General features: G+C 42.0%; 1 protein-coding gene across 1 annotated transcript in view; it reads right to left on the bottom strand.

Moving 5' to 3' along the window:
* Nucleotides 1-9,752, bottom strand: part of XRRA1 (X-ray radiation resistance associated 1) — a 95,454-nt gene extending 85,702 nt beyond the window's left edge. The window contains exons 1-3 of the mRNA XM_042780952.1: nt 9,659-9,752; nt 5,031-5,215; nt 650-721 (exon numbers count right to left, since the gene is read on the bottom strand). Of these exons, the coding sequence (XP_042636886.1) occupies nt 650-721; nt 5,031-5,215; nt 9,659-9,752 (351 nt within the window). The remainder of the gene's footprint in view (nt 1-649; nt 722-5,030; nt 5,216-9,658) is intronic.
* Between the last annotated feature and the right edge of the window lie 2,304 nt (nt 9,753-12,056).

Here is a 12,056-nt window from a genome sequence, read left to right as displayed (position 1 = left end):
TCTGTGTTAATTGGTTTCCCTTTTCTTTGTTGAAGAGGGTCTGTGCAATCCTTCTGCCTAGTCCGCCATCTTGCCCCGCCTCCCCTGGGGAGAGTAGTTTTTATACAAAATATATGCTACAGGATCCTGGCAAATACTGGACCACAAATTTGCCTCCCAGCTACCTATCAGCTAATGCAAAGAAAGAAACATAATTCATTACATGAGTCACAATATCTATGAGTTAAGGACAAATAGCTTCCTGGGAGAACCATAACCATTCTCGGCAATGAAATCTGAAAGAAATTTTTTCTATAGGCTCTTGTGATGGGAACTCAGTGTCACATAATCAATCATGCCCCAACAAAATTCTACTATGAATTCAAAACCAATTTCATAAGGCTTTTTATTATTATTATTTCATCTCACATGGGTCAATAGCCATACCAAATTTATAGCAAAATTTTGTGCTGAATATTGTTTCCATCTAGTGAATCCTTCACAGACCCTCCCTCCTTCAACACAAACAGAGCTCCCAGGGATTCTAGAGGTACAATGGAAAAACCAGAACAGCCAGGTGTCACCTCAGGTCCAACTCACCCCAATAATATCTTTGCTGGTTTAAAACTGACTCCACTGCAGTGGGGTTTTGGTTTTTGGTTGGCCTTACCTTGGAGAACTTCAGGCCGCTCACATTAATGTTGCACAGGTCTGAGGGTTTCCTCACACAGTGGTGCTTCAGCTGGAACATAGAGCAGAGTCAGCTCTCAAAGCCCCAACAAAGTTCATATAATGTTCTAAGATAGCAAATAATTCTCCAATGAGTAAAGCAGCTTGGTATAGTAGAAAGAGGAGCTCTGGTAGCGTAGTGCCTAAGGCACTTGACTCCTAACCAGAAGGCTGGCGGTTCAAGCCCACCAGCCACTCCTCGGAAGGAAAGTTGGGCAACCTACTTCCATAGTGATACCACCTCAGAAACCCAAGGAGGGGTTACTATGAGTCAGGTCTGACTCAACAGCACATAACAACAACAACAATAGTAGAAAGAGCATGGGCTTTGAGTAACTCAGAACCAAGTAGCCATCTCAGCTCCTCCACGTCTTAGTTTCCCATCTATAAAATAGCGATAGTAATAGGTGGTTGGGAGGATTTATCCTTGTCTCGTTGTTTACTTTCTGTCTTTTTTGGGCTCCATTTCCTCTGCCAGAACCTTTTAAAAAATTCTGTGTTTCTGGGGCTTTATCTTTCTATTCTCTTCTATTTTTGTTCTGTGTTTTCTTATTGGGCAGTCTCTTACAGGACTAGAATTAGTTTGCTTTTCATTTATTCATTCACTCACTCACCAAATATTTATTGAGTACTACTCCGGGTCATGTACTGATGTACTGTGCTAAATACATAAACAAACTTTCTCTAATGCTAACTAAACTCTTTGACATAAAGTTTATCCCTCCTTTTTCTTTTTTAAGATGAAAAACCAAGGCTAAGTGCCTGTAAGGTCCCATAGTTAGCAAGTTATAGATCTGTGATTTGAGTCCAAATCTGTAATCACCAAGCTCTGTGCTCTTTTAACTAGTATATGTTACCTCTCAAAATTAAAAATGTAAGAAGGAACTCTCAGTTTTAGAGCTTTTATTTCTGTTTACTCAAACCACATTCCCTTTTCTGCCAATTGTTTACTTATTGTACCTATTAGGTGTAGGCAATGAACTACATATTGGGAAGACAATGAAGCAGCAGCAGAAACATTCTATGTCTTTATAGAGCTTACAGTCTCACAGGAAGCCAAGTATTAAGCAAGTACTAATAAAAATGATAAAGATTTCAAAAGAGAAATTCAAGACACTAGGGGAGATAAAAATAGGAGATCCCAACCTCAGCATGAAACTGAGGAAATATTTACATGAGGAAGTAATATTTCAGCTGAGACCTAAGAGCTGAGTAGGAGTTGGTCCTGTGAAAATGAGTAGTTGGGGTTGTGAAGGTATTTCAGGCTACTGAGGCAAGAAAAAACAAAGCAACACGGCTTTTCTAGGCAGTCACTAGTTGTGAACCCATGTTAGCTCTGTAAAGGAGTGTGGATTTTATTCCACAGCCAATAGAAAGCCATGAAAGGTTTTTATGCAGGGGGCTGATGTAGTCAGATTGTGTTTTGTAAAAATTGCTATGTCTCCTACCCATAGAAAGGATAAGAACACAAAAGAGGAAGGGGAGATATCAGTAAATGAGACAATTGTTAATTACCTTCCTAATAGCCACTTCTCTACTTCTTCCTTATTAAATAGTCCCAATTTTATTTACATTTCTCTGAGTAGAAATGTCTGGAAAGTTTAGCCTCAGCTTCAATGGATAAGTCTTGACATGTCTAAGCCAATCAAGGAGATCTTATTCCTTCTACGAATGACTGTTTGGACACGTGATATAAGTTTGACCAATGAGACAAAGGCTGCTGGGAGCAGGAGAAAGTCGGTTAGGGGAAGTGTTTACTTATGTTTAAAAATACACACAATGGAGTGAAAATCTCTTTTTACCACTGGATGTTATTCTCTATCTGTGATGACTGGCATTGCTGCAGCCATCTCAGGATCATGAAGGCAATCGTCCCAAGAAAACAAATCAATATACTGAGGATGGCAGAACAGAAAGATGGAAGAAACTCAGGGTTTGGAAAATGTCATTAAATCAGGAATGACAATGCCTCTGGCTTCCTTTTATGTGAAATGATATGACTTTATAATCTTTGGAGGAGCTCTGGTGGTGCAGTGGTTAAGCTCTTGGCTGCTAACCCAAAGGTTGGCAGTTTGAACCCACCAGCCACTCAGCAGGAGAAGTATGCTGTCTACTTCCATAAAGGCATACAGTCTTTTACATTAGATGATGTGTAGCGCTGGGCAGGTCAGCTGCAAAGGAACTCTTTCAAGTTCTGAGGAGCAAGGATGTCTCCTTGAGGACTAAGGTGCACCTGACACAGCCGTGATATTTCCAATTGCCTCGTATGCATGTGAGAGTTGGACAATGAATAAGGAAGACCAAAGAAGAGTTGATGCTTTTGAGTTGTGGTGCTGGTGAAGAATGCTGAAAGTACCATGGACTGCTAAAAGAACTAACAGATCTGTCCTGGAGGAAGTACAGCCGAGATGCTCCTTGGAAATGAGAATGGCCAGACTTCATCTCACCTACTTTGGTCATGTTGTCAGAAGGGACCATTCCCTAGAGAAGGATGCCATGCTTGGTAAGATGGAGGGTCGACGAAAGAGGGAAAGGCCTTCAACGAGATGGATTGACAACGGTGGCTGCGACAATGGGCTCAAGTATAGCAAGGATGTGGAGCTGGTGTGGGATCGGGTGGTGTTTCGTTCTGCTATGCATGGGTTCGCTATGAGTCAGAAACGACTTGACGGCACCTAACAACAACAACAACAACAACAACAACATACAGTCTTGGAAGCCCTATGAAGCAGTTAGTTCTACCTGATCTATATGATAGCTATCAGTTGGAATCAACTCGATAGATAGCAACGAGTTTGGTTTTCAGTTTTTATTATCTTCTGTTATCTGTGGCTAAAAGCAGCCTAACTGATTCAAACTAGTTAGAAGTTACTGAATTAGTCCAATGAACAATGTTGCCTCAGATTAGGGTGGTATCAGTGGAGATGAGAAGAAGACAGGTTCAAGAACTATTTAATAAAGTGTCAGGGCCTGAGGGTGGAGGTGGAGAGGGAGTGGCAAGAGTCAACGATAACCCCTGGTTACTAGCTTGGTGACTGAGTAGACAGTAGTGCCATCATAGAAACAGTAAACACTAGAAAAGAAGTATGTTTTGGTACTTGGGGGAGGGGAATTGGTACAGCAGTTCAATTTGAGATGTCAGTGAAACATAAAATTGGAAGAACTGTGCAATAAGCAGATAGGTATCCTATTTCTGAAAAATATTGTTGGCCACCAAGTGGCAAGATGAGTAAAAAGCCAACTCTAATGTGGGAGTGAATATGTATTTTAAAACGATTAAAGGAAAAAGATCACTATGGAAATTTTTTTGCCCCTCCTCAGTACTGTAGAGATACCAGGTAAATTATTTTATTCCTCCTCACCCTCAATGAGAAGATGTAATAATGAAACAAATTCCACAGGACTCTGCCAAATGCTTACACTACCCACTTTGAGGTGAGATGAGACCAACTGCCTCCTCAAACTCTCTTTCAACATTTGATCTATGAAGAAACCAATCTCTTGGGAACCATAAGCACAGTCTAGGCACAAAGTGGGCTGCCAAAGAGTTCTTAGGGAGCTATGAGAATTGAACTGCACATTAACATTAATTTACAAAATGTGTCTTTGCAAAGCCATTGAGGCACTGCAGAGAGAAAATGTGAAATTACCTGGCCAATCTCTAAGACAGCCACCTTCCTCATAAAGCCTGCCCCAGGCACTGGGTAATGTCTGATCAGCTCTCCTGGCTTTTAGCCAGACACTAAAAAGGAAAAAGGCTGTGAAAGATCAGACTTCCTCAATCCTATCTGCTATGGAGAGATGTCCCCAGAGCAAAGCAGAGCAGAGCAGAAATGTCTACAACCTACTAGGAGCTAGAATGGAATTTTCAACTGACTGTTCCCCATGATCTACTTCTCCTTACCCCAACTTAATTATGAGCTTTTACCTAATATGGCTTTGAAGTCAGTATGCCAGGGTTATAGTCCCAGCCCCACCATTAACTAGCTACCTTGAGCTATTCAAATTATATCTCAGGACCCAAGTTTTCTCATCTGCATAATGGTGATGATATTATACAGATGATAACACATATCTCACAAGGTGGTTGTCAAAAGAGGTATGCAACACACTGGTCTCCTTCAATCCTTCCACCTGTGAAAGGAAAGCTTTGGATCCCTTCATCATCCTGGCTGTACTCAATTTAGCAACATCAGTCTAACAGTGGGAGGATGGAGTGCATTGGCGGTGCTTGTGTCAGGCAGAGCTGGGCAAGTCCTCATTTCCCACCAGGACAGTCATCAGCTAATACTGCTGCCATTCCAGGACGCATATGCTCTTACCAGAAAAGCCCGGTCCAGGACTTGTTCAGGAATAGCGATTTGGTTTTCCCTTTGAGACCCTCTCTTTCCCCTGACCTCTGAAGTACTCTTCTTCCGGCTTTCCTGACCTTCAGCTGGTGCCTCATTCACACCCTTGGGCTTCTTCTTAAGGTTAGATTTCCGAGATACTAACCAGCGTCCTCGGCCTGTTGAATAGATCAGAAGAGTGAGAGAGGCAAACTCCTCTAAAGCCACAACTAGTGCAAGTATAGATTGATTACCTAGAATACCTATCTAATATGTACCAGACACTGTACTGGCAGAGCAGGGGACAGGAGTTCTACATACTGCATTCCCTTTAATTGGCCCAAAAATCCAATGAAGAGAATGTTATTGTTCCCATTTTACAGATAAAAAGGCTAAGACTCAAACTTTCTTCCTCCACACTTTTGTCTCCAAACTCTGTTCCTTCAAGATCCTACATCAAGGATTTCCTGTTCTGTAACGCCTTCCCTAACTCCATCAGCAGAGCTGATCGTGCTTCCTGTACCAGTTAGTTATTCCCCCTTTTGTCATCTTTTGGGTAAAGCCCAATGCCTAACCTCAACGAAACAGGATCTATCTTCTGAGACCTTATCATGGATTCCATCATTATATAGGAAAGTTTATGTTAAGAACTCAGAATAAGAAGACGATAGGACAGTTGTTCCTTTAAAAAAGCATAATATGTGTTCATAGTAGAAAAAAAAATTAAGCAGAAAAGAATATGAGGCTTACTAGTAAGCCTACCCAACAAAAATCATGACATTCTGGAATCTGTTCTTTCATCATGCCTGAGAGCCTGACACTCAAAGCAATCTTCATTTATTTTATTTGTTCACTTATTTATTGTCTATCTCTCACTCTAGAGCAGAAGCTCCATGAGATCAGGGACTTTGATCCATTCATCTCAGTATTCCCACAGCCCGCACAGAGCTTACCACACTGTCAGTGTCAGTATTGCTCAGCCCTGCCCATACTGCCATCCATTCAGATTTTATCTAAGCATCTACTTTGTGCTAGGAGATGGGGCCACGGGGATGAACAAGACAAGCTCTGAAAAGCCAACCATTCAAAACCCTATGGAGCACAATTTTACTGACACACATAGGGTCACCATGAGTCAGTATCAACTCAATGGCAACTGACTGGGTTTCTGACCCAAAGGAACATTGGAGGTACCTTAGAAGCTCAGAGGAGGGAGCTACTAGTCTAGGTAGTTGGCTCTAGGAAGCTGAAAAAGGTCAGTCACCAGGAGGAGATGGAAAAAACAGGCAGTCTGAGCAGAGAGAAAACCCACTGCCATTAAGTTAATTCTGACTCATAGTGACTCTATAGGACAGAGTAGAACTGCCCCATAGGGTTTTGTAGGCTGTAAATCTTTATGAGAGCAGACTGCCTCATCTTTCTCCTGCAGAGCAGTGGGTGGGTTTGAACCACTGGCCTTTTGGTTAGCAGCCAAGTGCTTTAACCACTGCACCACCGAAGCTCCTTTGAGCAGAGGAAAGGGTGTAAGAAACCTCTGGTGCCATGAAAGATCAGGATCATGTAGAGGGACAGCACAGAGCTGTGGGAACCAGCCTGGCTTCTCTAACCACTCACTTGCTGCCCACATAGCCCACTGCCCCTGCTTAGGGCCTTACTCTGGCTCACCTGACCACTGCTGCTGATCTGCCTCTTGGATGTGGTTGCTGTCATATGTCTGATGTGACCCATTTCTTGTTCTTAGTGTTGGCTAACACTCAAGGCACCCCATTTCCCAAGGCTGCCACCATCTGGAGAATTGACTCTGTTTCTTCTTTGTCTCATCATCATATTCCAGACTCTTGGAGAATCCAATCTGAGTTGATGTTGAAACCCCCAACACTACCAATAAGGAAGGACCAGAGTATGTCAAGAGATCAACATAAGGGAAAGATGAGGCTGAAAAGGTCAGCAGAATCAGATCATAAAAGTCTTAAGTATCAGCACAAGGAGCTTGAGTCTAGAAGGTAGACTTTTATCAAGAGGGGGATTCTCAGCAGAGTTTTTTTGTATTGTTTTATTTAAATTATTTAGAGATAATTTTAAACTTACAGATATTGTAAAAATAGTACATAGAGTTCCCATACAGTCTTCATTCAGCTTCCTCTAATATAAACATCTTGCCCGAATCATAATTATCAAAATGATGAAATTAACATTGCTTCAATATTAGTAATAAATATACAGACATTCTTCAAATTCTGCCAGTTTTTCCACTAATGTCCCCTTTCTGTTACAGAAGCCAATCAAGGTTCTCACAGTGCATTTGGTCATCATGTCTGCCTAGTGTCCTCTAATCTGTGACAGTTCCTTTACTCTTGTATTACACCTTGGCAGTTTTGAAGAATATTGGTCAATTATTTTACAAAATATCCCTCAATTATTATTTTTTAATGCTTTCTCATTATTTGAAGTACATACTGATGAAGATCAAAGATGACAGCCTTCAGTATGGATTATACCTCAACATAAAGAAAGCAAAAATCCTCACAAATGGACCAATAAACAATATCATGATAAACGGAGAAAATACTGAAGTTGTCAAGGATTTCATTTTACTTGGGTCCACAATCAACACTCATGGAAGCAGCAGTCAAGAAATCAAACAACTGGAAAAATCTGCTGCAAAAGACTTCTTTAAATTGTTAAAGGACAAAGATGTCACTTTGAAGATTAACATGTGTCTGACTCAAGCTATGGTATTTTTAATCACTTCATATGCATGTGAAAGCTGGGCAATGAATAAGGAAGACCACAGAAGAACTGATACAGTTCAACTGTGGTGTTAGCAAATAATATTGAAAATGCCATGGACTGTTAGAAGAATGAGGAGCTCTGTGGTGTAGTGGATAAGGCACTTGGCTGCTAACCAGAAGATTAGACGTGCAAACCCACCAGTTGCTCCACAGAATAAAGATGGGGTGCTCTACTTCTGTAAAGATTTATAGCCTCAGAAACCCAATGGGGGTCACTGAGTCAGAATCAACTCATTGGCAGTGAGTCTGGTGTTTTTTTTTTTTTTTTGTCAGAAGAATCAACAAATCTGTTCTAGAAAAAGTGCAGCCAGCCAGACAGCCAGAATGCTCCTTGGAAGCAATAATAGCCAGACTTCGTCTCTCATACTGGGCAAATCTGTTACAAAAGACCTCTTTAAAGTGTTAAGGAGCAAAGATGTCACTTTGAAGACTAAGGTGTGCCTAATCCAAGCTAGTGTAGTTTCGATCACCTCATATGCATGTGAAAGCTGGACAACAAATAAGGAAGACCAAAGAAGAATTGATGCCTTTGAATTATGGTGCTGGTAAATAATACTGAAAATACTATGGACTGCCAGAAGAATGAACAAATCTGTCCTGGAGAAGTTCAGCCAGAATGTTCCTTAGAAACAAGAACGGCCAGACTTTATCTTACCTACTTAGGTCATATAGTCAGAAGGGAGCATTCCCTGGAGAAGGATGTCATGCTTGGTAAAGCAGAGGGTCAGCAAAAAAGGGGAAGACCCTCAACAAGATGGACTGACACAGTGGCTGCAACAATGTGCTCAAGCATAGCAAGTATTGTGAGGATGGTGCAGGACTGGGCAGTGTTTCGTTCTGTTGTACACAGGGTTGCTATGAGTGGGAGCCAACTTGATGGCTCCTAAGAACAACATACTAATGTATGCACAAACATATCTGTATTTATTTCTGTATCTGTCCCATCTGTGCTTGTGTGTGCGTGTAAAACCACGAGTTCATATTGATACCTCCACAAGAGGATTTTAAACAGATAGGTGATCAGGAAGGTCTCTATATGAAAAATGAAATCATTCTATAAAATAAAGGAGAACAGACTGGAGGAGAAAGCTCTTCCAATATTCCATGTACAGAGTGACCAGCAAGACATATCATTTGGACTAAATAAGGTGCTCTCTCTTGCTTTTAAAGTAACAACTCTAATCCAGTGAACCTGTACTTGTAGCCTGTGTTATGAGAAGCCCTTGAACCAGAGGAGTCTTAAAGTAGATGTGTGATAAACTATTTTGCAGAGCAATCTTTAAAGAGTTCAAGCCATTTTATTTATGAGACATAGAGAGGACGGCACCCCACAAATGAGGATGGGCATTGTGGGCTGGGGTAGTCGGGCATGACCTGTTGGAAGAAGTGAGGGAAGAGCTGGGCTTTGTGGGATTGGGAAGGTTTGGCTAACTGCAATGAGAGTTGGGATATCGGAGTAAGTTTGAAAAAAAAAACTACGTGAAAAGAGAACATAATGGAATATGACATAAAGGTTATAGGAGTCTGGTAGCATAGTGCCTAAGGCACTTGACTGCTAACCAGAAGGCTGCTGGTTCAAACCCAACAGCCACTCCTCGGAGGGAAGGTTGGGCAATCTACTTCCGTAGTGATACTGCCTCAGAAACCCAAGGAGGGGTCGCTATGAGTCAGGTCCGACTCAATGGCACATAACAACAACAACAAAAAAATAGGAGTGGGTAGGACTGGTGGGATAGTAATGAAGGTGCTGGAAGGAAGGATGGGTGTGGGAGCCATTCTAAAGCATGAGCTGGGTGTGAAGGAAAAGTACCAATTAGGGAAGTCACTGACCTTCCTCAGACATCCGAAGCAGATTTTTGGCTGGAAAGCAGTTGCTCAGGTAAGGCTTCCCATCATCCAGCTTATAGATTCCCGAGGACGCCATCTTCCTGAGAGGTGGGCAAGAAAAGAAAGGAAGCAGAGAAGTGTGAAGAAGGTTCAGTGGAGTTCTTTCACACTAGTGCAGCTGTGAGCCCAAGAGGACCACCCCACCCTAGTCAGGAAGAACATATTGGAAGATTTTGAGGACAATGCTCAGCTTCAGAAATGTGGTGGCTATTTAAATGAAGAAGGGACATGGCCCTGGGTTTTTCGATTCCAATCACTCTCAAGTCAGCGGGACACTAGATTGAACCTTTTGGGTTCAAACAGACCTGATTTGAATCCTGGCTCTGTTTTCCCTCACTCTATAATTAAGCAAGTTACTCTACCCTTCTGAGTCTCATTTTCCTCACCTGTAAAATGGAAGTTATACCTACTTTAATAGGTGAACGAATGGATCAAGTGAAAAAAGTAGTGCCTGGCACATGTTATTGTTATGTGCCATGGAGTCGGCCCTGACTCATAGCGACCCCTCCTTGGGTTTCCGAGGCAGTATCACTATGGAAGTAGATTGCCCAACCTTCCTTCTGAGGAGTGGCTGGTGGGTTTGAACGAAAAGCCTTCTGGTTAGCAGTCAAGTGCCTTAGGCACTATGCTACCAGAGCTCCTACCTGGCACATAATAAGTGCTTATTAAATGTCTTCTTGGAGTTCAGAGGACAGAGGGCTCAAATTTGAGGGGAGAAGATGTGCAAATATTTGACTGGATAAATAGGATTTCAGGGATGAATTTAATTTGCTGATAAAGAAAAGGATAAGCATTCCAAACAAAAGGGCCACAGGACTGAGGTTGGTGGTAGGCATGTCCTTAGGGCAGTAAAAAGACAGTCTGAGCCCAGAAGAAGGATGTCTTTGGGAGTTTTGGACAGTAAGGTTGGACAGGAAGGATCATATATGCTCCTGAAGGGCTTTCTTGCCAAGCTAGGAGCTCAGGCTTTATCCTATAGGTGACTCAGAGCCATGATTTCTGGGATGGGGAAAACCATGATCCAAGCATGTTTTAGAAAGATTAATCTGACAAAACTAATACCTAGATGAAAGCAGCTAGCAACTGGGATTCCAGTTGTTGTTGTTATGTGTTGTTGAGTCAGACCTGACTCATAGTGACCCCTCCTTCGGTTTCCGAGGCAGCATTGTCCAACCTTCCTTCCGAGGAGTGGCTGGTGGGTTTGAACCACCAGCTTTCTGGTTAGCAGTCAAGTGCCTTTAGGCACTAGGCTATCAGAGCTCCTACAATAGTAACCTGGGGTAAGCCAATGAAGGCCAATGTAAAGAAGCTGAAAAAGGAAAGAAGGAAGGAAGAAGGAAGGAAGGGAAGGAGGGGAGAAAGGGAAGAAGGAAGAGAAAAGAAAAAGAGGAACAAGATCAATTTGAAGCACAGGTATTTATGGTGTGGACAAAAGAGAAGCCCCTAGAGGATTCAGAAAGAAATTGTAGAGAAGTAGGAAAAGAATTGGGAGTTGGAGGGTAGGCAGGAAGCTGTTAGGTAAGCCTAGGGAAGAGAAAGCTATATGAAAGAGTCAGGTAGGGTGAGGACTTAAATAGACCATGAGGAAGCAGAACAATTTCAGCGGAAGGATAAAGTCAGACTAACTGTGTATAGAAGAGTGAATGGGAGGTAAGGAAGTGCAAAAAAGGAAGCTGATAGAGTTTCTATTAGCTAGGCTGTGAAAGTAAAGGGAAGAGTGAATAACAGGGACAGGTCTAAGATAAGGAGAGGGAGGATGGGTGGGAGCTGTGTAATCATTTAAAGAAGCATGAGCTCTCTCTCACTGCTCTCTCTTAGGGTCATTCAAGTGCAGAGTCAGCAAGTGTCTCAACCCTAGTCCCAGCCTTGGTGAACAGAGTCATTCATTATAGAGCACAGGCTTTGGAATTGCATTGCATGGGTTCAAATACTACATACACCACTTACTAGCTGTGTGTCCTTGGGCAAATTACTTTGTTTTTTTGAATTTTTTTAATTGTACTTTAGGTAAAAGTTTACATAGCAAATTTGTTTTCCAATCAATAATTCATACACAGATTGTTCCATGACATTGGTTATAATGCCCACACTGCATCAGCACTCTTCCCATTTCCTACCTGTTCCTTGTTTCCATTCATCCGGGTCTGGTGTCCCTCTGTCCCTTCTCATCTTTGGTTTGGGCAAATGTTGCCCTTTCAGTCTCATATGGTTTGATTCTAAGAAGCACATTGTTCATGGGTGTTATTCTTTATTGTACAGGCCCATCTATTATTTGACTGAGAAGTGGCCTCTGGTAGTGTCTTGAATTTTAAGTTAGAAGGCTGTCTTAGGGCAATAGTCT

Source organism: Orycteropus afer, unplaced genomic scaffold (assembly GCF_000298275.1).
Source record: "Orycteropus afer afer isolate SDZICR_OR568_19922 unplaced genomic scaffold, OryAfe1.0 scaffold00074, whole genome shotgun sequence".
Classification (NCBI taxonomy): Eukaryota; Metazoa; Chordata; class Mammalia; order Tubulidentata; family Orycteropodidae; genus Orycteropus; species Orycteropus afer.
Note: the sequence above shows the minus strand (reverse complement) of the source record. Positions and strands in the feature narration are given on the sequence as shown.